At 37.6% G+C, this 27,004-nt stretch overlaps 1 protein-coding gene across 6 annotated transcripts in view; it reads left to right on the top strand.

The window, feature by feature from the left end:
- Nucleotides 1-2,611: 2,611 nt before the first annotated feature.
- The window catches only part of LOC117335486 (hemicentin-1-like), a 98,083-nt gene continuing 73,690 nt past the window's right edge, over nucleotides 2,612-27,004 (top strand). For 2 of the 6 annotated variants that reach the window (XM_033895514.1, XM_033895512.1), the window contains exons 1-8: nucleotides 2,612-2,738; nucleotides 2,950-3,252; nucleotides 4,942-5,229; nucleotides 7,537-7,845; nucleotides 9,185-9,487; nucleotides 12,342-12,644; nucleotides 17,659-17,961; nucleotides 26,160-26,462. In XM_033895514.1, coding sequence (XP_033751405.1) covers nucleotides 2,660-2,738; nucleotides 2,950-3,252; nucleotides 4,942-5,229; nucleotides 7,537-7,845; nucleotides 9,185-9,487; nucleotides 12,342-12,644; nucleotides 17,659-17,961; nucleotides 26,160-26,462 — 2,191 coding nt within the window. In that variant the 5' untranslated portion in view covers nucleotides 2,612-2,659. Of the gene's footprint in view, nucleotides 2,739-2,949; nucleotides 3,253-4,941; nucleotides 5,230-7,536; nucleotides 7,846-9,184; nucleotides 9,488-12,341; nucleotides 12,645-17,658; nucleotides 17,962-23,674; nucleotides 23,977-24,549; nucleotides 24,853-26,159; nucleotides 26,463-27,004 lie in introns of those variants that run through there. The other 4 variants (XM_033895517.1, XM_033895516.1, XM_033895515.1 and 1 more) reach the window with 3 other exon arrangements.

The raw sequence follows: 27,004 nt of genomic DNA, 5'->3' as shown, positions 1-27,004 counted from the left end.
TTAAAGTGACCCAATATACCGTATTCCCGTAATCATTACGGTCACTGTTCCTTTTCTTTGCTATCTTATGCTTTTACCCATATCAATTTCCCTGACTTCCCTTCTGGATTTCAATACTTTTGCCGCCCTATCGTGTCCTAGAATGTCGAAAGAATGGTATGGTAATATTTATATTTATTATCCGTTCAATACCGAAGTCACACTTGAAGTTGATAGTTTGTAAAGATCATTAAAGAGGCTTACCCGCAGACGGACCGGTAAACGGCACATCTCCGATCACTAAATAAACTTCAGTACACGTTTCTACGTGACAAAATTAGAGGCTTTCCGACTTTATTTCTTGAAAACAATCACAGAATATGTATTTAAAAGACGTTTTAAAACTCAACCTGAGTGGGAAATGTATGGAATATAACGGCAAATCTTCTTTGTAAATCGCCGCTGCCTTTGAAGTTATCACTGTGCGGCACTGTGCACGCGCTTGTTTCTTTGATGTGTCAATCAAATTAGACTCCACTTTATAGCGGGAACTTATTGCGGGTTGCGATTTAATAAATCATATTTAAAAAATGAGGTTTTAATATCACTTTTCAGCGTTTTATAAGGAAAATAAAATGAAAAACTCAACAATTCCAACAATCTGTCATGTGTTAAAAATCTTTTTCTATTAGCCAATTTTTTTGATCTCTCTGCGGGCAAGCCTCTTTAAAGGTTATTTGAATAGATAAATATTTATATCTAAATTATTATTCTTTTATCAATTATCAGTTTTATATGAGATTTACTTCGTCACCTCGTTTGTTTATCTTCGTTTATCTCGTCAACATAACTCTCTCTCTCTCTCTCTCTCTCTCTCTCTCTCTCTCTCTCTCTCTCTCTCTCTCTCTCTCTCTCTCTCTCTCTCTCTATCCATGGATAACAATTTTTAAACCACTTGAAGACGGTTATATTGCTATGATATAGCGGTATAGAATACCCTTTTTGTAGTCATTAGTCATTTATAAAGGCTAAAGTCACATCAGTTAAAATGAGCCTATAAAATTAGGTCCAGAGAAGAATCCCTTTCACATGTATTGGGTGGGGAAAACCTGTTTATAGTGCATGAAGCGTGTCTCATGATATTAGAGCTTTTAAAGTTCATACGAACATTTAGATTTCATTGTAAGATTGTACGTTTAAAAGGACATTGAACCGTGAAACACGTCAAACTTTCTTCACGGTAGATTGCGTTCAAATTGACGTCAAAGAAATGTGTTTTTGTAATACGCGCGAAGGAAATAAGATAGCATTAAGATAACACTCGTATTTCAGGTAAATCACTTGAAAGAAAACTGAATTATAAGTGTTATATAAGATTAAAAAAGGTTCAATATCAAGCTTAATGATACGTCATCGCTGGCAGGACACTCACTACTTCTCACAATAACGTATAAAACGGCAATACGGTTTAGTAACAGATCTAATTAGAAAATGAATATAATTAACCGGGTCTTGAATATGATCTGTTACAAGATCTTAAGTTACACAGAGACTATATATATATAGAATATAAGATCATTTCTCCGGGATGAAATTAATTGATTTTACAATTAATCTATTTTTTTTTTTTAAAAGCAGTCCAATATTTTCTAGATTTATTATAGTGCATGATATATAGCTTTTGGCACATGCAATATTAACCAGCCTACTCTCATTTTCAATTGACAATAGTACTCTGTGTCGAAGGTATAACACTGATTGTCTATGAATAATGGTTAAATTGATAAAAGGATTTGAATAGAACAGTGACAAAGAGACGCTGATGGCATTATGGTATCAAATGAATATCACACTTCCTCCGAAGAAGCTGGGATGTTCTTAACTCTATTTTTAGTTCATAACAGTAATTCATTATAAAATTAAAATTAAGAAACCTAATAATTATAAATCATCAAAATATTATACTATAGGGAAAATAGATTAACACAGAATTGACTATATCGATAGATTAAAACCAGACTACCTTTCTTATCTCTTCGCAGCCACCTAACATATACATCTTTTATTTTGTTTTATTTTATTTTCGATTTCGTTCTCATATAAAAAGTAAAACGCTGATCCCCCCTGAACGCATGGTCTCATCCTCCCTGTGCCTTTTTAAGGGCCACCGTGTTAATTTATATGTGCCCTGTTGGTATCGTCATTTTGTTTTCCTATTCTGAGTTAGAGTTAAGGTGTCACTATTATGTTTAAGTTACTGGTAACTCTAACTCCTAACATCTAACCCTTAACATCTAACCCTAATCTCTTACCCTAATCTCTAAACCCTAACCCCTAACTCCTAACCCTAACCTCTAACTCCTAGCCCCTAACCATAACCTCTAACTCCTATCCCCTAATCCTAACCTCTAACTATCAACCCCTAACCCTACCCCCTAACTCCTAACCCTAACCTCTAACTCCTAACCCTTAACCCTTGACCCCTAACCCTAACCTCTAACTCCTAACACCTAACACCTAACCCTACCTCTAGCTTCTAACCATTAACTCCTTACCATAATCTCTTACCCTCACCTCTAAACCCTAACCCCTAATTTATCTTATTCACTTCTCCCTTCTAGGATAACCCGGATAAACTGACATAGTTGTAAGAAGAATCAACACGACCAAGGAGACAACAATGGGGACATCATCCCTCCCCAGAGTTCTGCCTTGCATGCTGATTCTGTTTTCGCTGTCTTCAGTGGTATTTTCGCAAAGTAAGAAACTTTTTGATATCACATAAATCATCATCATCATCATCATCATGGCGGGTGGTAAGTTCCGTCCATCCTTTCAGAACACCAGGTTTTATTATTCTTCAACGTTTTTAAGATCCTATATACAAATACACATTTCTTGTTCGTACTACACCCTTGTTTTATCTATTTTAGTTACTTTTTATCTCGGTCTTTTTTTTTTCTTTATCAGCGCCAACCGTCTCCGTTACACAGGCCGCATATAGTGGTGTTCCAGGAGGCAGCGTTACTCTGGTCTGTTCCGTCTCCTCCACAGCGGCCATCACCTCGGCGTTTTGGTATCGTGACCGCGGTGGCTCTGCGATTACTATAACAAATGGCGGAAAGTACTCGTTTCCAATCGGTACCAACCCGTCCCTGACCATCACCAGCTTGACCAACGACGATACAGGAAGTTACAGGTGCTTTGCAGGGACAGCCACATCACAAATTGGACAGAGTGATTTGACTTTTCTTACAGTGTCAACGCCGAATGGTAAGAATGTTTGACATAGAATACATTTTATTGTCCGAATAGACACAAATGATTCGGAACATGGTATTGGTCAAATAATGCCTCTGACACATAGTTTTTGTCAAATGCTGACCGAAACACATGTTGACTACACGCTGACCGAAACACGTATTTGCCACACCTTGACCGAAACACCTGTTGACTACAAGCTGACAGAAACACCTGTTGACAACACGCTGACAGAAACACGTGTTTGACACACGTTGACCGAAACACGTGTTTGCCACACGTTGACCGAAACACGTGTTGACTACACGCTGACCGAAACACCTGTTGACTACATGCTGACAGAAACACGTGTTGACTACACGCTGACAGAAACACGTGTTGACTACAACTGACAGAAACACGTGTTGACTACACGCTGACAGAAACTCATGTTGACTACACGCTGACAGAAACACGTGTTGCCTACACCTGACAGAAACACTTGTTGACTACACGCTAAAAGAAACACGTGTTGACTACACGCTGACAGAAACACGTGTTGACTACACGCTGACAGAAACACCTGTTAACCACACGCTGACAGAAACACTTGTTGACTACACGCTGACAGAAACAAGTGCTGACTACACGCTGACAGAAACACTTGTTGACTACACGCTGACCGAAACACGTGTTGACTACACGCTGACAGAAACACTTGTCGACTACACGCTGACAGAAACACTTGTCGACTACACGCTGACTGAAACACGTGTGTACTACACGCTGACAGAAAAACTTGTTGACTACACGCTGACAGAAACACGTGTTGACTACACGCTGACACAAACACGTGTTGACTACACGCTGACCGAAACACCTGTTGACTACACGCTGACAGAAACACGTGTTGACTACACGCTGACAGAAACACGTGTTGACTAAACGTTGACAGAAACACTTGTTGACTACACGCTGACAGAAACACTTGTTGCCTACACGCTGACAGAAACACTTGTTGACTACACGCTGACCGAAACACCTGTTGACTACACGCTGACAGAAACACCTGTTGACTACACCTGACCGAAACACGTGTTGACTACACGCTGACAGAAACACGTGTTGACTACACGCTGACAGAAACACTTGTTGACTATACGCTGACAGAAACACGTGTTGACTACACTCTGACAGAAACACGTGTTGACTACACGCTGACAGAAACACGTGTTGACTACACGCTGACAGAAACACGTGTTGACTACACTCTGACAGAAACACGTGTTGACTACACGCTGACAGAAACACGTGTTGACTACACGCTGACCAAAACACCTGTTGACTATATGTTGACCAAAACACCTGTTGACTACAGCAGTCAATCTCAGACCACCTATATTTTGTTTTCTAGTTAGCGTGCTTAAGTCACTTTAATAAAGCTTCGTTGCTTTTAGATACAATTATAACTTCTACTTTGGAAAGAATTAAACACATTCAGTATATTAACTTTTGTGTTGTGTTGAGATTCAGTTATATTCCACCCTCCCCACACCTCTCCACCCCTACCCCACCCCCTCCCCACCTCTCCACCCCTCCCCACCCCTCGATCCCCACCTCTCCACCCCTCCCCACCTCCTCCCAATCCCGCTGTAAACATTCGATAGCTTCCATTATACATTTTTTAAAATAAAGTTTGACATTTCTTTACTATTTGTTTAGCGGCCCCTGTTGTACAGCATCCTCAAACTTCCTACACGCAGGATGTAGGAGGATCGGTTACGATTGGTTGTGTGATTTCCGCCAATCCTGGCGCCACCTCAGTTGTCTGGACGAAAAATTCTGCCACCATCACCATTGACGGTTCCAAGTACCAAAATGGAAATACTGCAACGCCATCTCTCCTAATAGCTAACCTCGTTCTGGCAGACGCTGGAACTTTCGTGTGTGGAGCAACAAATGCCTTTGGTTCAGCACAGACAACTGGTGCAACACTCACAGTAACCGGATGTATGTATGAGAACACATTATCATTAATTTAAAGTCACAGTGATGAAATATTTTTTATATAAAAACACAAATCATCAAAATATTTAATGATTGAGGTTCTATTTATGCTTTAGCTTTACTGCATTGATTCCAAATACAAAATGAGATGACTTCTTTTTGAAGTTAAATTTAATTAATTATTTTTCTTATTTCGTGCGAGTATTGGATAAAGCCTTTTGTTGCATATGTTATTTTGTTTTTGCTGATGACATGAGCTTTTCACTGCTAAGGGAAGGTAACGCTCACAACGTAATAATGACTAGTCCTACACTACCAAGGGAAGGTAATACTCAAAACGTAATAATGACACTAGTCCTACACTACCAAGAAGAGGTAATACTCACAACGTAATAATAACACTAGTCCTACACTACTAAGGGGACGTAATACTCACAACGTACTAATGACACTAGTCCTACACTACCAAGTGGATGTAATACTCACAACGTAATAATAACACTGGTCCTACACTACTAAGGGGACGTAATACTCACAACGTAATAATGACAATAGTCCTACACTACCAAGGGGAGGTAATACTCACAACGTAATGATGACACTAGTCCTACACTACCAAGTGGAGGTAATACTCACAACGTAATGAATAACACTAGTCCTACACTACCAAGGGGAGGTAATACTCACAACGTAATAATGACACTAGTCCTACACTACCAAGAAGAGGTAATACTCACAACGTAATAATAACACTAGTCCTACACTACCAAGGGGAGGTAATACTCACAACGTAATAATGACACTAGTCCTACACTACCAAAGGGAGGTAATACAACGTAATAATGACACTAGTCCTACACTACCAAGAAGAGGTAATACTCACAACGTAATGATGACACTAGTCCTAATTTACCAAGAAGAGGTAATACTCACAACGTAATAATGACACTAGTCCTACACTACCAAGAAGAGGTAATACTCACAACGTAATAATAACACTAGTCCTACACTACCAAGGGGACGTAATACTCACAACGTAATAATGACACTAGTCCTACACTACTAAGGGGACGTAATACTCACAACGTACTAATGATACTAATCCTACACTACCAAGTGGATGTAATACTCACAACGTAATGAATGCACTAGTCCTACACTACCAAGTGGATGTAATACTCACAACGTAATAATAACACTAGTCCTACACTACCGAGGGGAGGTAATACTCACAACGTAATAATGACACTAGTCCTACACTACCAAAGGGAGGTACTACTCACAACGTAATAATGACACTAGTCCTACACTACCAAGTGGATGTAATACTCACAACGTAATAATAACACTAGTCCTACACTATAAAGGGGAGGTAATACTCACAACGTAATAATGACACTAGTCCTACACTACCAAGTGGATGTAATACTCACAACGTAATAATAACACTAGTCCTACACTACCAAGGGGAGGTAATTCTCATAACGTAATAATGACACTAGTCCTACACTATAAAGGGGAGGTAATACTCACAACGTAATGATGACACTAGTCCTACACTACCAAGGGGAGGTAATACTCACAACGTAATAATGATACTAGTCCTAATTTACCAAGGGGAGGTAACTCTCACAACGTAATAATGACACTAGTCCTACACTACCAATGGGAGGTAACATTCACAACGTAATAATGACACTAGTCCTAATTTACCAAGGGGAGGTAATTCTCATAACGTAATAATGACACTAGTCCTACACTACCAAGGGGAGGTTATACTCACAACGTAATAATAACACTAGTCCTACACTACCAAGGGGAGGTAATACTCACAACGTAATAATGACACTAGTCCTACACTATCAAGGGGAGGTAATACTCACAACGTAATAATGACAATAGTCCTACACTATCAAGGGGAGGTAATACTCACAACGTAATAATGACACTAGTCCTACACTACCAAGGGGAGGTAATACTCACAACGTACTAATGACACTAGTCCTACACTATAAAGGGGAGGTAACACTCACAACATAATAATGACACTAGTCCTACACTATAAAGGGGAGGCAATACTCACAACGTAATAATGACACTAGTCCTACACTACCAAAGGAAGGTAATATTCACAACGTAATAATGACACTAGTCCTACACTATAAAGGGGAGGTAATACTCACCACGTAATGCTTACCCAATCAAAGTTTATCAGGGGGAGATAATACTTTATAATAATTGCAAGGTAATTAACATTTACATTGTTATAACGAAAGGAAATGTTCACGATTGGGTGTATTGGTATTCCAGCCGTTCCGGTGTTGTCCACCCCAACAACAAGTGTCACCGCCAACATCGGAACTTCTATAACACTTCAATGTAGCATACAATCCGCTAACCCGGCAGTGACGTCCGTGACCTGGCTGTTCGTCCCTTCGGCTGGCGGGGCTACAACCAATATCAATTCCGCTACAAATGGTTATACTGGATCAACTACCGCTAACCCGTCTCTTACTATTACCAGTGTAAGCAGTGCAAACGCTGGCACCTACACCTGTGGTGCTGTAAATGCTGCTGGACCAGGTCAAGGTCTGCCCATTACTCTGACTGTAACCGGAAGTAAGTATCACATCTACTTGAATGGTGACGTAATGTATATTTATAGTTGTATTGTTGCGCTATTCATATGCCATGACGTTTTTCGAGTATGAAATATCTAAGAGGTGTAATTGTGACGTCACAAATTTGTACATTGTAGTTTGACGTCACCTCCAGATAGTCTGATATAGATCAATGATTTCTTCAGTAAAATAGAAAATAAAAATCATTTAAAGTTTTATATTCCAATCTCATGTCAAAAATGAAGTTCCTGTGAAATCAGAAATAAGTCGAGGCAACAAGGCAATGTATTTGAAAATATTACTTAAAGTTGAAGAAAGACATTAAGCATTAATATGAAACAAGGACGTATTTTTGTGAGGGGAGTTGACTACAATTCATCCGTTTACTGTGTTAAGGTCCGCCGTCTGCGACAGTGGGTCAGTCCGCTTATTCTATAAATACCGGTGGGACAATTACTCTAGCCTGTAACGTAAACTCTGACAGCGCCATAACTAGTGTCACCTGGCAAAAACTAGCTGGCACTGTCTATCAACAAGTTCTAATCACAAGCAACAGCAGATACAGCGGGGGAACAACGACTTCGCCATCTTTTTTAATCTCTAACGCCCAAATAAGTGACGGTGGAACTTTCAGGTGTTTAGCATCTAATCAATTCGGATCCGCAACAAGTTTAACAACTCTGCTGACCATCACTGGTTAGTAAAATATCTGATCTCACGTTGATATTAGAAAAGTTCGGATAGTTTTCTTTTTCGTTTGTTACACATTTCCTTCCATGGGAATGTTGAATTACATTTGAAATATATACATTCATCATGCAAAAATTTCGAAATAATTTAAACAAAATCCAATGTAGCGTACGTCAAACAATAACAACCGTAATTAGAGCATAAAACAACGGCAAAATGGGAACAAATATATACAGCTGCATTAAGAAAGTTGAATGTTCTAAAAGAGTTAGCGTCATAGACATTGACGTTGGCCCGTTGAATAGGTTTTACAACATAGAATGTTACGATTTTAAGTATGAAAAAAACCCAAACAAATAAAAAAAACCCCACTGAAACCAAAATTTGTTTTGCATTTAGATTATATTGATGAAGTTAATGTTTTCTTACCTTTCTAGATGATCGTTATATTTTCCCAATTCAAGTCAATGAGGAGGTTCATGTGAAATACAAGAAAATTCAATTCAACAAGACAATGTCTTTGAAAATATTACTCTAAGTTGAAGGTTGTTGAAGAAATTTGAAAACGCGCTGATAATAGTAATATTATGAAACAGGAAGTTATATTTCGCATGGTGATATTAACTGTTATACATTTGTGTTTTAAGGTCCGCCGATTGTTTCTGTTGGACAGTCGGCCTATTCTGTTGGGATTGGTGGGGTAGTTACACTTGTTTGTAATGTAAACTCAGGCAGCTCCGTAACTAGTGTCATCTGGCGAAAACTAGCTGGCACTGTCTATCAACAAGTTCTAATCACAAGCAACAGCAGATACAGCGGAGGAACGACGACTTCGCCATCTTTTTCTATCACGAATGCCCAAACAAGCGACGGAGGAACTTTCACATGTGAAGCATTTAATCAATTCGGGACCACAACAAGTTCAACAACTGTGCTGACCGTCACTGGAAGTAACTACAATTTTACATCTCAAGTTAATCTTAGAAAAGTAAAAAAAGAAAAAAAATATATATAATATGATGTATTATACAGACAAAGGAAGGGTAACGACATTAAACAATAAAATCTAATTCAATCTATATCAATCACTTGCATCCGGTCCGTCCGGGCTAACAGTCCTGATAAATATTAGTTGAAAATATTCGCTGTAAAATAGATAAAATAAAAGTTTACATAACTATAAAACTGGGGCAAAATATGAAAAAATATGTTGTTACAAGAAGAACAATTGCAAAGAAAGTGCTGTGTTCTAAAAGAGCAGGCGCTTTCCGCTTCATCGGCGGCACCTGTTATACAAATGAAGGTCAGTCCTGAAGGTCATCGGCGGCACTTGTTATACAAATGAAGGTCAATCCTGAAGGTCATTGGCGGCACTTGTTATACAAATGAAGTTCAGTCCTGAAGGTCATCGGCGGCACCTGTTATACAAATGAAGGTCAGTCCTGAAGGTCATCGGCGGCACTTGTTATACAAATGAAGGTCAATCCTGAAGGACATTGGCGGCACTTGTTATACAAATGAAGGTCAGTCCTGAAGGTCATCGGCGGCACTTGTTATACAAATGAAGTTCAGTCCTGAAGGTCATCGGCGGCACCTGTTATACAAATGAAGGTCAGTCCTGAAGGTCATCGGCGGCACCTGTTATACAAATGAGGGTCAATCCTGAAGGTCATCGGCGGCACCTGTTATACAAATGAAGGTCAATCCTGAAGGTCATCGGCGGCACTTGTTATACAAATAAAGATAAATCCTGAAGGTCATCGGCGGCACCTGTTATACAAATGAAGGTCAATCCTGAAGGTCATTGGCGGCACTTGTTATACAAATGAAGTTCAGTCCTGAAGGTCATCGGCGGCACCTGTTATACAAATGAAGGTCAGTCCTGAAGGTCATCGGCGGCACTTGTTATACAAATGAAGGTCAATCCTGAAGGACATTGGCGGCACTTGTTATACAAATGAAGGTCAGTCCTGAAGGTCATCGGCGGCACTTGTTATACAAATGAAGTTCAGTCCTGAAGGTCATCGGCGGCACCTGTTATACAAATGAAGGTCAGTCCTGAAGGTCATCGGCGGCACCTGTTATACAAATGAGGGTCAATCCTGAAGGTCATCGGCGGCACCTGTTATACAAATGAAGGTCAATCCTGAAGGTCATCGGCGGCACTTGTTATACAAATAAAGATAAATCCTGAAGGTCATCGGCGGCACCTGTTATACAAATGAAGGTCAATCCTGAAGGTCATTGGCGGCACTTGTTATACAAATGAAGGTCAGTCCTGAAGGTCATCGGCGGCACTTGTTATACAAATGAAGTTCAGTCCTGAAGGTCATCGGCGGCACCTGTTATACAAATGAAGGTCAGTCCTGAAGGTCATCGGCGGCACCTGTTATACAAATGAAGGTCAATCCTGAAGGTCATCGGCGGCACCTGTTATACAAATGAAGTTTAATCATGAAGGTCATCGGCGGCACCTGTTATACAAATGAAGGTCAATCCTGGCTAGTAAAGTTCTTGAAATTTAGAACCGATGTGTCGACAATTACATAAATGAATGCAAATATAACAAACATTCTTGTAAATATAAAGTCAGTACGATTCATATCTATGTATATCTTGATGACCGCGAAACCTTTTTGCCTCGATCTGCAAAAATTGAGCACCGCTGATGAAATAATTTACAGTATGAGTTTTTGCACAATAGTTCATACTGTAACTATTGTTGTTGCTGCTGCTTTCGAGCACAGATTCTGATAAACTCACAAAGAACAAATTTCAGAGAAAGTTTATGTCCGTTTCACACGTGAAAAACCTATCCTTTATGAATTTTTTTATTATGCATTATTCTGGCATCGTGAAAATTAAAACAAGTTAAATTGGATTGTGTGGGTCTTGTTTGGGTTAATGGGAGGCTAGGTATAGGTATAAGGACGGTGTTCAGTATATGGTTTCAACTTCACTTATCAAATGATAAAAGTGGTCAATTTCGAAGGAAATTGGCCGGTGGTCAGTTTAACAGCTCATGAAGAGCAAAACCATGTATACATGTGGACAGCATCAGATCTCTTGAATCTTATGTTACTTGGTTTATGTGCAAGTTTTATATAGTTGACGGAGTTTACGAAAAGTCTATCAATTTAGGTATGGGTAGATACTAGTTACTGAATAGTTAACCGAGTCTGGACGATGACTGTTAATTTAGGTATGGTTACATCCTGGTTACTGAATAGTTAACCGAGTCTGGACGATGACTGTTAATTTAGGTATGAGTATATTATGGTTACTGAATAGTTAACCGAGTTTGGACGATGACTGTTAATTTAGGTATGAGTATATTATGGTTACTGAATAGTTAACCGAGTCTGGACGATGACTGTTAATTTAGGTATGAGTATATTATGGTTACTGAATAGTTAACCGAGTTTGGACGATGACTATTAATTTAGGTATGAGTATATTATGGTTACTGAATAGTTAACCGAGTTTGGACGATGACTCTTAATTTAGGTATGAGTATATTATGGTTACTGAATAGTTAACAAAAAACGAGTCTGGACGATGACCATTGATTTGGGTATGGGTACGCCCTGGTTATTGAATAGTTAACCGAGTCTTGACGATGACCATTGATTTGGGTATCGAACGATCCTGGTTATCAAATAGTGATAATAAAACGACAAATGTCAAACTGGATATATTCTACATGCAATATTACACACAATATGAGAGAATATATTTTGCTATTATGTAGTTGTTAATCTGTCTCTATGAAATATATGATTTTTGCTTGTTTTGTATTTGAAGATCCACCGACAGTATCCATTCCCCAACCAACCTATGCGACAAACTCTGGTGGTACTGTTACACTTACCTGTAGCATAAGTTCAAATCCATTCCAAACTGGAGTTACTTGGCAGAAACTTGTAGGCAGCGTTTTTCAGCAGGTCCAAATCACAGGCAACAGTAGATACAGTGGAGGCACTACCACCTCGCCGAACTTTGTGATCACCGGTGCCTTGACAACTGACAGTGGAACCTACCAATGTACAGCTACAAATCAATTCGGGACATCACAGAGTGGGACAACTCAGCTAACTGTCAGTGGAAGTAAGGCAAATCTAACACCATCTGTATTTCAGAAATCTTTGAAAATTGCAACTTTTCCCTTAGATTGTTCTCACTGCTTTCCGAAGAGCAATTAAAAATGTCTTCTATAAATTGTATATTCTTGCGTCAATAGCCCTGCTGAAATGAAATATAAAGAAAATATATTTCCATTTATATATTTCTATATTTCCATTCAATCTGTATTTACTAACCTGCTATGTAATATACATTTAACGCTACCTACCGCCAAATACTTGGTATTAGATCTATAGACAGGAATACTCGAAAATTGAGACTGTACAAGTCCAAGCAGACATGTGGAAAATTCATCGTGTAGTCGATAGAATAACGCATTACAGGGTAAAATTAATTAATGCATCTTTGATTCATCCAAATTTTTATATAAGCAACCATCTATCAAAATTTCAACATTATAAAGATGAAATAATTTGTTCTAATGTATCGGTATCTAAATCGATTTACACATATTCTTATCTTATACCCGGAATTGTTGCTGTCATTTAATGTACATGTATCTTTCTAAGAAACTTTAAAAAATCATTAAAATGACGAAAAATGATGGTGGAGTTAAGACTTATTATGCCTTTTCGGCATAACGCAATTTTTCAGATAAATTTTCTCAGTTCCTAAATGTTAACACCGGCACTAAAGTTACCACATTCTTCTCTCTCTCTAATTGCTATGTTATGTAAGGCAAATAAAGTGATGCTATCAACAATATCTACATGTGTATCTATATGTATTTAAAACATGTATCAGTTAGATGCTTCTTATTCTTATTCGCAATCGATATTTCATCCGAAATGGCATTTTATAGTTAGCCTATATCAGCTTTGAAATACTACTATCCATACAGCTACCTATATCTTTCATCGAGGCTCTTTGCATCTTAGTTTGTATATCGTCTTGGTGTAATTATAAAATGCTTTATTGTATTTCAAGCTGTACCAAGCGTGAGTGTTGGCCAAGCTTTCTATTCTACAACCTCTGGCGGGTTCATTATTATTGCGTGTAATGTTAACGCCGATCCATTCCAAACAAACATACTATGGGAGAAAGTCGTTAACAATGTCTATCAGACAGTACAGATCGCCATTAACAGTAGATACAGTGGGGGAACCACAACATCGCCATCCTTAGCAATTAATGGCGCTTTAACAACTGACAGTGGAACTTACAGATGCACAGCGACAAACTCCATTGGTACTACAACTAGCTCAACAACCCAACTTACAGTCACTGGAAGTAAGAAAAACCTCACGATTGATATAATCTTTAAAAAAAATAGCGCTAGAAATATTTATTTTTCCCCAGTTATACACCCATCTTAATATGGTTTATCGAGAGCAAATGATAATCTTTACGGGCAGTAACTTATCTGTTAGCATTTTTTTGGCCATATAAAGTGAATTTGGCCGAGTGCTCAAATTTTCATCCACACAGATACCAATTTGGGAAAATGATTTGATGCATATGATTTCCCTGGCTAAATTATTATCGAGAGTATATGCGAGGTTGCTGGTTAAATCAGGATTCACTGATAAGGTTTTGTTTCGTTTGGCATTGTTTTTTTTCTTTTTTTACATTTTGGCTTTAAGCAACATGATTAGATCCTAACACCAAAGCCTCGCCAGATGGGATCATATTGAAAACGGTCAAGAATGAACATCCTATTGTATCTAAAGCTAAAGACCACTATTCAGTCAGATTGTATCTGATGATATCAATTAGTTTGCCTATGGTATAATATACGTAAAAGGTTATCGAAAAATTCAACAGCTAAGTCTGGACTCGAACCGGGGACCTCCGATCTCCAGACGAACGCTCTAACTATTTGAGCTGCCTGGCCTGGCTACAGTTCCTATACTGCCCCTACCCCCCCCCCCCCCCCCCCCCCCTTCTTAAAAGTCTTCAACAATGAAGACACGCAAGCTACTCTTTACAGCCTTAAACTTAAGTTGGTGTTAAGTTGGGTTGGCGCCAAATGTAGAATGATAGGAAAATGTAACGAGCAGGGCCCAGTTGTTCAAAAGTTGTTTAGCTTTATCCCTTGATCTGTGAAAATCTCATTTCGCCTTGACTTCAGAACCTTCTTGTGTATATTCCTTAAAATAGGCAAGTAGGAAGAAACTGAGGTGTGTTATAATTTCAAAAAAATTTGTGGAGTTAGTTTTACCAAAAATGATTTTATCAGGATTTTAAAATTGTTTGGTAAATTGTGATTAGCTTAATCACCATTTGAATAACTGGGCCCTGATCGGAACTCGAACCCGAGACCACCTCACTCTAAACGGAACTATTTGAGCTGCCTAGCCCCTGGCGTCCAGCCCAGTTCTATTCCAGTACATAAGAAAAGTCGGTTTGATAAGGCGCGTTATGTCACGATAACTGAGTATTTTTCAGACGTTACGGATCCCAGGCTGAAATCACTTGAAGAGCACTCTGTAGGATTAGAACATTAAGAATACATATGTTATGACACTATTTAGCTTCATTTTAGTTCTGGTATCAGTGCACTATTGATTGTTTTAGTATTTACACAACTGATTTCTATACTATTGGCTGCAATATACTCTTTATTATTATATGCTTTCATCTAGAAATTGTATTTCACAATTGAGTTAAAATTTAACCTATACAGCTACAAATTAAGTCAATACAACATTCTGATAGGACAATCCATTTCAAGCAAATCATTCATTAAGTATTTTGACGAATTTAACCTAGTTTTAGATTTTCCACAATAACACCATAAAAATCAGGTCACTTCATTTCATGGTATGCATTGATCCATGCTGAATTTTAATCATCTGCCTTCTGCATTTTGAGTAACTATCCATGATGACACATATTCAAGCATCTTCTTTATGATATAATGAAAGTGCCTGCCCAAACTTTAGCTTGCTATAAATGTTTTAAATGATTTCACAACATTTCGTCTTGATTTGATGCAAATGTTAATCGTACAGCGAGTGCTAAATGCTTTATTGTATTTTAAGCTGTACCGAGCGTGGCCGTTGGCCAGTCTGCGTATTCTGCTGGTTTTGGAGGGTCGATAACCCTTCAATGCAATGTAAACGCTGATCCATTCCAAAGTAACGTCATTTGGGAGAAACTAGTTAACAGTTTCTATCAGGAAGTACCAATCACAAGTAATAGTAGGTACAACGGAGGAACCACAGCGTCACCATCATTAGTTATCACAAACGCTGAAACCAATGACGGTGGAACCTACAGATGTTCAGCAACAAACTCCATAGGGACTTCAACTAGTTCAACAACCCAGCTTACAGTCACTGGAAGTAAGAAAAACCTAACGTCGAGGATAATTTGCCTTATGACATTATTTAGATTGAAGACCTAATTTTGAATTGAACTTTCAATATGAAATAATTATATTGAATGTGAATGCCTCGCTAAAATTCCTGTCTATAAAATAAGTAATGCTTCTGCCAGCTTGCATTAATCCAGCGCTGAAAGCAACTAGAAATTTGTGTTTTGTGTATGCTTTTCTAATGTGTCCGTTCATGAATAGAATCAGAATCACTATCAATACTGACGTAACGAATTGCCCAGTGTATTGTCGAGCGATGACGTATTGTAGAGTGTGATGATGTATTGTAGAGTGTGATGACGTATTGTAGAGTGTGATGACATATTGTAGAGTGTGATGACGTATTGTAGAGTGTGATGACGTATTGTATAGTGTGATGACGTATTGCAGAGTGTGATGACGTATTGTAGAGTGTGATGACGTATTGTAGAGTGTGATGACGTATTGTAGAGTGTGATGACGTATTGTAGAGTGTGATGACGTATTGTAGAGTGTGATGATATATTGTATAGTGTGATGACGTATTGCAGAGTGTGATGACGTATTGTAGAGTGTGATGACGTATTGTAGAGTGTGATGACATATTGTAGAGTGTGATGATATATTGTATAGTGTGATGACGTATTGCAGAGTGTGATGACGTATTGTAGAGTGTGATGATGTATTGTAGAGTGTGATGACGTATTGTAGAGTGTGATGACGTATTGTAGAGTGTGATGACGTATTGTAGAGTGTGATGACGTATTGTAGAGTGTGATGACGTATTGTAGAGTGTGATGACGTATTTTAGAGTGTGATGACGTATTGTAGAGTGTGATGATGTATTTTAGAGTGTGATGACGTATTGTAGAGTGTGATGACGTATTGTAGAGTGTGATGACATATTGTAGAGTGTGATGACATATTGTAGAGTGTGATGATGTATTTTAGAGTGTGATGACGTATTGTAGAGTGTGATGACGTATTGTAGAGTGTGATGACGTATTGTAGAGTGTGATGACATATTGTAGAGTGTGATGACATATTGTAGAGTGTGATGACGTATTGTAGAGTGTGATGACGTATTGTAGAGTGTGATGACGAATTGTAGAGTGTGATGATGTATTGTAGAGTGTGGTGACGTATTGTAGAGTGGTGATGTATATCAGAGTGTGATGACGTATTGTAGAGTGTGATGATGTATTGTAGAGTGTGATGACGTATTGTAGAGTGTGATGACGTATTGTAGAGTGTGATGACGTATTGTAGAGTGTGATGATGTATTGTAGAGTGTGATGATGTATTGTAGAGTGTGGTGACGTATTGTAGAGTGGTGATGTATTGTAGAGTGTGGTGACGTATTGTAGAGTGGTGATGTATTGTAGAATGTGATGGCGTATTGTAGAGTTTGATGATGAATTGTAGAGTGTGATGACGTATTGTTGTGTGTGATGATGTATTGTTGTGTGCGGTGATGTATTGTAGATTGTGGTGACGTATTGTAGAGTGGTGATGTATTGTAGAGTAGTGATGTAATGTAGAGTGGTGATGTATTGTAGAGTGTGATGACGTAGTTTTAGGATGATGGATTTCTCCGTCGGTTTGGAGCAAATGTTGATTTACATCAGTATTAAACGACACTAAAGACGTCATAATACTTTGATGATTTTCTATTTTAAGCTGCTCCTAGCGTGTCTATACCCCAGCCAACGTATGCGACAAACTCTGGTGGATCCATTACTCTTGTCTGTAACGTAAACTCCAATCCATTCCAAACCGGAGTTACCTGGCAGAAACTTGTAGGCAGCGTTTATCAACAGGTTCAAATCACAAGCAACAGTAGATACAGTGGAGGCACTACCACCTCGACGAACCTTGTCATCACCGGTGCCTTGACAACTGACAGTGGAACCTACCAATGTACAGCCACAAATCAATTCGGGACAGCACAGAGTGGGACAACTCAGCTGACTGTCAGTGGAGGTATGCCTGCAACGTCGAGATTTTATTTAAAAATGAATAGTTTTTGTTCTAATGGAATCATTAAGCATGACTAATGAATAAACTAAGTATGTATATGTGTTTACCACAACGGTAATATATTATGACAACATACTAATGATTGATGTCGTGTTACTACCATACTAATGATAAATGTCGCGTGTTACTACCATACAAATGATAAATGTCGTGTTACTACCATACAAATGATAAATGTCGTGTTACTACCATACTAATGATATATGTCGTGTTACACCATACTAATGATAAATGTCGTGTTACAACCATACAAATGATAAATGTCGTGTTACTACTGTTACAAATGATAATGTCCTGTTACTGATGTCCATAGAGAATGATGTAATGTACGTGTTACTACCTATTCTAATGATATATGTCAGGTGTTACTACCATACTAATGTGATATTGTCATGTACTACCTATTAATATACTATGTGTGTGTTTACTCGATACATATTTAGATGTGTCGTGTTACTACGATATATATATAGATGTCGTGTTATACTTGTCTGAATGTAATGACTTATTAGAGTGTGTGATGTATTGTAGAGTGTGATGACGTATTATAGAGTGTGATGATGTATTGTAGAGTGTGATGACGTATTGTAGAGTGTGATGACGTATTGTAGAGTGTGATGATGTATTGTAGAGTGTGATGATGTATTGTAGAGTGTGATGATGTATTGTAGAGTGTGATGACGTATTGTAGAGTGTGATGACGTATTGTAGAGTGTGATGACGTATTGTAGAGTGTGATGACGTATTGTGGTGTGTGATGATGTATTGTAGAGTGTAATGATGTATTGTAGAGTGTAATGATGTATTGTAGAGTGTGATGACGTATTGTAGATTGTGATGACGTATTGTAGAGTGTGATGATGTATTGTACAGTGTGATGACGTATTGTAGAGTGTGATGACGAATTGTAGAGTGTGATGACGTATTGTAGAGTGTGATGATGTATTGTACAGTGTAATGATGTATTGTAGAGTGTAATGATGTATTGTAGAGTGTGATGACGTATTGTAGAGTGGTGATGACGTATTGTAGAGTGTGGATATTGTGAGTGATGATGTATTGTAGAGGTGATGATGTTTGTGAGATGTGATGACGTATTGTAGTGTTGAATGATGTATTGTACAGTGATGATGATTGTAAGTTGATAGATGTGTTGTGATGTATGTATTGTAGAGTGTGATGATGTATTGTAAGTGTAGATGTATGTGATGAGGTGTATTGTGTGTGTGATGATGTATTGTAAGTGTATGTGTATTGTAGTGTATGACGTGTATGTTGTAGAGGAATGACGTATTGTAGTTGTGATGAGTATTTAGAGTGTGATGAGTATTGTAAGTGGATGACGTATTGTGAGGGTGATGAGTATTGTAGAGTGTATGACGTATTGTAGAGTGTGGTGGACGTATTAGAGTGTGATGACTATTGAGATGTGATGACGATTGTAGAGTGTGATGATGTATGTACGTGTGGACGTTTGTAGAGTGTGATGACGTATTGCAGAGTGTGATGACGTATTGTTGACTGTGATGACGTATTGTAGAGTGTGATGATGTATTGTAGTGTGTGATGATGTATTGTAGTGTGTGATGATGTATTGTAGAGTGTGATGACGTATGGTAGAGTGCGATGACGTATTGTAGAGTGTGATGAAGTAGTGTAGAGTGTAATGACGTATTGTAGACTGTGATGATGTATTGCAGAGTGAGATGATGTATTGTAGAGTGTGATGACGTATTGTAGAGTGTGATGACGTATTGTAGAGCGTGATGGCGTATTGTAGAGTGTGATGACGTATTGTAGAGTGTGATGATGTATTGTAGAGTGTGATGACGTATTGTAGAGTGTGATGATGTATTGTAGAGTGTGATGATGTATTGTATAGTGTGATGACGTATTGTAGACTGTGATGATGTATTGTAGAGTGTGATGATGTATTGTAGAGTGTGATGACGTATTGTAGAGTGTGATGACGTATTGTATAGTTTGATGATGTATTGTAGAGTGTGATGACGTATTGTATAGTGTGGTGACGTATTGTAGATTGTGATGACGTATTGTAGAGTGTGATGACGTATTGTAGAGTGTGATGATGTATTGTAGAGTGTGATGACGTATTGTAGAGTGTGATGATGTATTGTAGAGTGTGATGACGTATTGTAGAGTGTGATGATGTATTGTAGAGTGTGATGACGAATTGTAGAGTGTGATGACGTATTGTATAGTGTGGTGACGTATTGTAGATTGTGATGACGTATTGTAGAGTGTGATGACGTATTGTATAGTGTGGTGACGTATTGTAGATTGTGATGACGTATTGTAGAGTGTGATGACGTATTGTAGAGTGTGATGATGTATTGTAGAGTGTGATGACGTATTGTAGAGTGTGATGATGTATTGTAGAGTGTGATGACGTATTGTAGAGTGTGATGATGTATTGTAGAGTGTGATGATGTATTGTAGAGTGTGATGACGTATTGTAGAGTGTGATGATGTATTGTACAGTGTAATGATGTATTGTAGAGTGTAATGATGTATTGTAGAGTGTGATGACGTATTGTAGAGTGGTGATGACGTATTGTAGAGTGTGATGATGTATTGTAGAGAGTGATGATGTATTGTAGAGTGTGATGATGTATTGTAGAGTGTGATGACGTATTGTAGTGTGTAATGATGTATTGTACAGTGATGATGTATTGTAGAGTGTGATGACGTATTGTAGAGTGTGATGACGTATTGTAGAGTGTGATGATGTATTGTAGAGTGTGATGACGTATTGTAGAGTGTGATGATGTATTGTAGAGTGTGATGACGTATTGTAGAGTGTGATGACGTATTGTAGAGTTTGATGATGTATTGTAGAGTGTGATGACGTATTGTAGAGTTTGATGACGTATTGTAGAATGTGATGATGTATTGTAGAGTGTGATGACGTATTGTAGAGTGTGATGATGTATTGTAGAGTGTGATGACGTATTGTAGTGTGTGATGATGTATTGTACAGTGTGATGATGTATTGTAGAGTGTGATGACGTATTGTAGAGTGTGATGACGTATTGTAGAGTGTGATGATGTATTGTAGAGTGTGATGACGTATTGTAGAGTGTGATGATGTATTGTAGAGTGTGATGATGTATTGTAGAGTGTGATGATGTATTGTAGAGTGTGATGATGTATTGTAGAGTGTGATGATGTATTGTAGAGTGTGATGACGTATTGTAGGGTGTGTGAGGTAGTTGTAGCAGTGGATGATGTCTTGTAGAGTGTGATGACTGTAGTGTAGAGTGTGGATTGACGTCATTGTGAGTGTGTGCTGATGTATTGTAGAGTGTGATGACTGTATTGTAGAGTGTGATGATTATATTGTTAGAGTGTGATGACTGTATTGTAGAGTGTGATGACGTATTGTAGAGTTTGGCTGATGTATTGTAGAGTGTGAGGACGTCTGGTAGAGCTGTGATGACTGTATGTGTAGAAGTGTGTATGATGTATTGTAGAGTGTGCTGATGACGTATTGTAGATGTGTGATGATGTATATTGTGGAAGTGTGATGACTGTATTTTAGAGTGTGATGATGTATGTAGGTGTGATGATGTATTGTAGAGTGTGATGACTGTATTGTAGAGTGTGATGACCCGATTGTAGGAGTTATGGAATTGTAGGGCAAAGTTTGAAGGTTGAAATCAAACCTATGTAGAGTTGTGATGGATACTGTAGAGTGAATGCTTTTATTATACAGTCTTGATGAGTAACGTGAGAGTTAACGATATAAGTGTGGAGCAAAAGTAAAGTGAAATAGATTAGATTGAGTATTGGTCTAGATTGGAGAGTGTATGCTGAGTCTTAAGCATATTATTTCAAAATAATGAGTATGTTTACTATTGTAGAGTTGTAGCATGAAGATTTGTACATGTGTGAGACGTTTCATTAGTTAAGTGGTGATGACGTAATAAGTGGAGGATACCGTACGTACGAGCGTCATGTTGTTGGCAATGCGTTGGGGAATAACCTAAATTTTGTTAGATGTAATAGAGTCATTTGGTGCAGTTTATCGAGTTTAGCAAGCTTGTAGATTTGATGCAAAGTATGAAACGTTTCATCCGTTTTTCATTAAACAGAAAATTAACTTTCCAGATTTTTGAGTTTTATTTAAGTATCTGAGATTATAACTAAATATGACGATTGTTAGATTATTTACTGTTGTTATCAATCAATGGTGACGTAAAAATTCATACGCCCTAAGGGGTCAATATTGTCACGTTGCTGATCGCAATAAATCACTAACCAACGTAATTGTTATGACTAGTGTATATTTGTTTTTCACACGTAATGATAACTACAATGAACTTACATGTCGTACTTAATTAATAAATATGTTAGTTCTATACTAATGTTTTTGTGTTTTAAATGAGAGTAGTTTAATACTAATTTTAGTTAACCATAATGATTTTTGTCATTTACGACATACAATATATTATCTGTGTTTCTATTAACTGTAATAGATCTTTGACAAAAAAGAAGTGTAAAATAGGTTTCCATTTACTTTATTCGCAATTTCTTTAATTATCAACAGGTTCTGAATATAATATGAGCATTGGACAATGACATATTTGCTTACGTCTCACCAACTCCTTTGTTAATTGTCCGTATAAGCGCCGACGCGTCATTCCCAGCCAAAAAAATGGAAAGCTCGGTGAATCAACTCGTTGTTAGAACACGCGAAACGCATTATCAGCACCAGGTTATTCACCAATTAGCACCAGCACATGAATCACACCCAGTAGAAAACCTTAAAAGGGGAGGAAATTTACGACTTGAAATCATAACGCTTTAGATAATTTAAGTGCAATATCAATGCAATCTGGGTGACAGATAAATATTCATGACGCCCTAACGGGCGTCATTCTATTTATCTGTCACCCAGATTGCATTGATCTTGCCAATAAATACAATCTACCAAGCGTTTAATTGTTAAATAAACTAAGTGTGTATATGTGTTTATCACAACGATAATATATTAAGACCACATCATGATATATTACATGTCGGGTTACTATAATAATAATAATAATATATGTTATGTTACTTCCATACTAATGATATATGTTGTGTTACTATCATACTATGATAGATGTTATGTTAGTACCATACTAATGATAGATGTGTCGAGTTACTACCATACTAATGATAGATGTCATGTTACTACTATACTAATGATACATGTGTCGTGTTACTACCATACTAATGATATATATATTCTTTGACAAGAAAGGGAGAAGTGTGAAAAATAGCTTCATTTTCCTCAGTTTTCCTTTCCATTATTGCAAGTTCTTTCATATCACACGGTTCTCATATCCTGGTAAATACTGTAATGTACGTAATTTTGCGGTAATCTTAAAAAAGTGACTTTCGCAATTGAATTATTCCGCCCGTTATTTCTGTACGTACTGTACCAACACATGATCACGTGCCTTCATGATATCGATTCAGAATTAAAATAATCAAACAAAATATTAAGGATTGTACCTCATTTTGACTTCGATTTAAGTATAAAAGCATGAATTTGTATGTGGTATATAAAGTATATTTTTCCATTTTTAAGATATACTTATTTTACTTCTTCATCAACTTTAATTAAATATGTATTATTCTTTTTAAGTCGTTCCGAGCGTGTCTATCCCTCAGCAAACCTATGCGACAAACTCTGGAGGGTCATTACTCTTGTCTGTAACGTAAACGCAGATCCATTCCAAACCGGAATTGCCTGGCAGATACTTGTAGGCACCGTTTATCAACAGGTTCAAATCACAACCAACAGTAGATATAGTGGAGGAACTACCACCTCGACAAACTTTGTCATCACAAACGCCCAAACCAGTGACAGTGGAACCTACAGATGTACAGCGACAAATTCGATTGGTACTGCACAGAGCGGGACTACCCAGCTTACAGTCAGTGGTAGTAAGTAGAGACACTGGGATTATCTTTAAACAAATCGACGAGGTATTTGTTTTAGTAAGTCAATGTTCAATAAACAATTTTACCAAATAATGATATTCTGTTCCAGAAGGTGGAGCAACTGCAGATTCATTGACGACATCTGCCACATAACTATACACCATGACGTGTAATGTAGTATGTTAGGACGGGTAATCTTGATGACGTATTATAAAATGTGATGACGCAATTTAAAGTGTGATGACGTATTGTAAATTTTGATGACGTATTTTACAGTGTGATGAAGTATTGTTATGTGTGATGATGTACTGTAGAGTGTGATGGCGAATTGTAAAGTGCGATGACGAATTGTAAAGTGTGATGACGTATTGTAAATTTTGATGACGTATTTTACAGTGTGATGCCGTATTTTTATGTGTGATGATGTACTGTAGAGTGTGATTTATGTGTTATAATGTGTGATGACGTAGTTTTAGGATGATGAATTTTTCCGACGGGTTGGAGCAAATGTAGATTTACATCAGGATTAAACGACACAAAAGACGTCATAATACTTTGATGATTTTCTATTTTAAGCTGCTCCTAGCGTGTCTATACCCCAGCAAACCTATGCGACAAACTCTGGTGGATCCATTACTCTTGTCTGCAACGTAAACGCTAACCCATTCCAAACCGGAGTTACCTGGCACAAACTTGTAGGCACCGCTTATCAACAGGTTCAAATCACAACCAACAGTAGATACAGTGGAGGCACTACCACGTCGACGAACCTTGTCATCACCGGTGCCTTGACAACTGACAGTGGAACCTACCAATGTAGAGCCACAAATCAATTCGGGACATCACAGAGTGGGACAACTCAGCTGAGTGTCAGTGGAGGTATGCCTACAACGTCTATATTTTATTTAAAAAATAAATAGTTTTTGTTCTAATATAATTATTGAGCATGACTAATGAATATTTACATTCTGTGTGACGGTCTCCCATTACTCCTGTGTTAAACCAGATGGTATTGATCACCGTATAAATGGAGCCCAGATCACATGACGTCACTTCCGTCAGCGTCAAAAAAATGTTTGGCAATGCGTTGCGGGTGAATCAAACCTAGCAAGGATTTCGACTTAGAACAATCGCGTAATTATGACGTCATTTTGGTGCTATGTTGATCATAGTCACGCCAAGGCTTTGTATTACACATCAATTTGAATGCAAACCAAGCACTACAATGAAATCGATTTCACATGTGCCGTTCTTTCAATTGAACAAACAGGGGAATATCTGAACTTAAATCCCAGATTTAGCAAAGAGAAAGTGAAGTTTAACGTATCTAATGTAAATATAACAATTAAACGCTTGTTAGATTATATTTATTGTCAATATCAATGCAATCTGGGTGACAGATAAATATTCATGACGCCCTAACGGGCGTCATTCTATTTATCTGTCACCCAGATTGCATTGATCTTGCCAATAAATACAATCTACCAAGCGTTTAATTGTTAAATAAACTAAGTGTGTATATGTGTTTATCACAACGATAATATATTAAGACCACATCATGATATATTACATGTCGGGTTACTATAATAATAATAATAATATATGTTATGTTACTTCCATACTAATGATATATGTTGTGTTACTATCATACTAATGATAGATGTTATGTTAGTACCATACTAATGATAGATGTGTCGAGTTACTACCATACTAATGATAGATGTCATGTTACTACTATACTAATGATACATGTGTCGTGTTACTACCATACTAATGATATATATATTCTTTGACAAGAAAGGGAGAAGTGTGAAAAATAGCTTCATTTTCCCAGTTTTACTTTCCATTATTGCAAGTTCTTTCATATCACACGGTTCTCATATCCTGGTAAATACTGTAATGTACGTAATTTTGCGGTAATCTTAAAAAAGTGACTTTCGCAATTGAATTAGTCCGCCCGTTAATTTCTGTACGTACTGTACCAACACATGATCACGTGCCTTCATGATATCGATTCAGAATTAAAAATAATCAAACAAAATATTAAGGATTGTACCTCATTTTGACTTCGTATTTAAGTATAAAGCATGAATTTGTATGTGGTATATAAAGTATATTCTTCCATTTTTAAGATATACTTATTTTACTTCTTCATCAACTTTAATTAAATATGTATTCTTTTTAAGTCGTTCCGAGCGTGTCTATCCCTCAGCAAACCTATGCGACAAACTCTGGAGGGTCCATTACTCTTGTCTGTAACGTAAACGCAGATCCATTCCAAACCGGAATTGCCTGGCAGATACTTGTAGGCACCGTATATCAACAGGTTCAAATCACAACCAACAGTAGATATAGTGGAGGAACTACCACCTCGACAAACTTTGTCATCACAAACGCCCAAACCAGTGACAGTGGAACCTACAGATGTACAGCGACAAATTCGATTGGCACTGCACAGAGCGGGACTACCCAGCTTACAGTCAGTGGTAGTAAGTAGAGACACTGGGATTATCTTTAAACAAATCGACGAGGTATTTGTTTTAGTAAGTCAATGTTCAATAAACAATTTTGCCAAATAATGATATTCTGTTCCAGAAGGTGGAGCAACTGCAGATTCATTGACGACATCTGCCACATAACTATACACCATGACGTGTAATGTAGTATGTTAGGACGGGTAATCTTGATGACGTATTATAAAATGTGATGACGCAATTTAAAGTGTGATGACGTATTGTAAATTTTGATGACGTATTTTACAGTGTGATGAAGTATTGTTATGTGTGATGATGTACTGTAGAGTGTGATGGCGAATTGTAAAGTGCGATGACGAATTGTAAAGTGTGATGACGTATTGTAAATTTTGATGACGTATTTTACAGTGTGATGCCGTATTGTTATGTGTGATGATGTACTGTAGAGTGTGATTTATGTGTTATAATGTGTGATGACGTAGTTTTAGGATGATGAATTTTTTCCGACGGGTTGGAGCAAATGTAGATTTACATCAGGATTAAACGACACAAAAGAC

Source organism: Pecten maximus, chromosome 10 (genome assembly GCF_902652985.1).
Source record: "Pecten maximus chromosome 10, xPecMax1.1, whole genome shotgun sequence".
In the NCBI taxonomy this organism is placed as follows: domain Eukaryota; kingdom Metazoa; phylum Mollusca; class Bivalvia; order Pectinida; family Pectinidae; genus Pecten; species Pecten maximus.
Note: the sequence above shows the minus strand (reverse complement) of the source record. Positions and strands in the feature narration are given on the sequence as shown.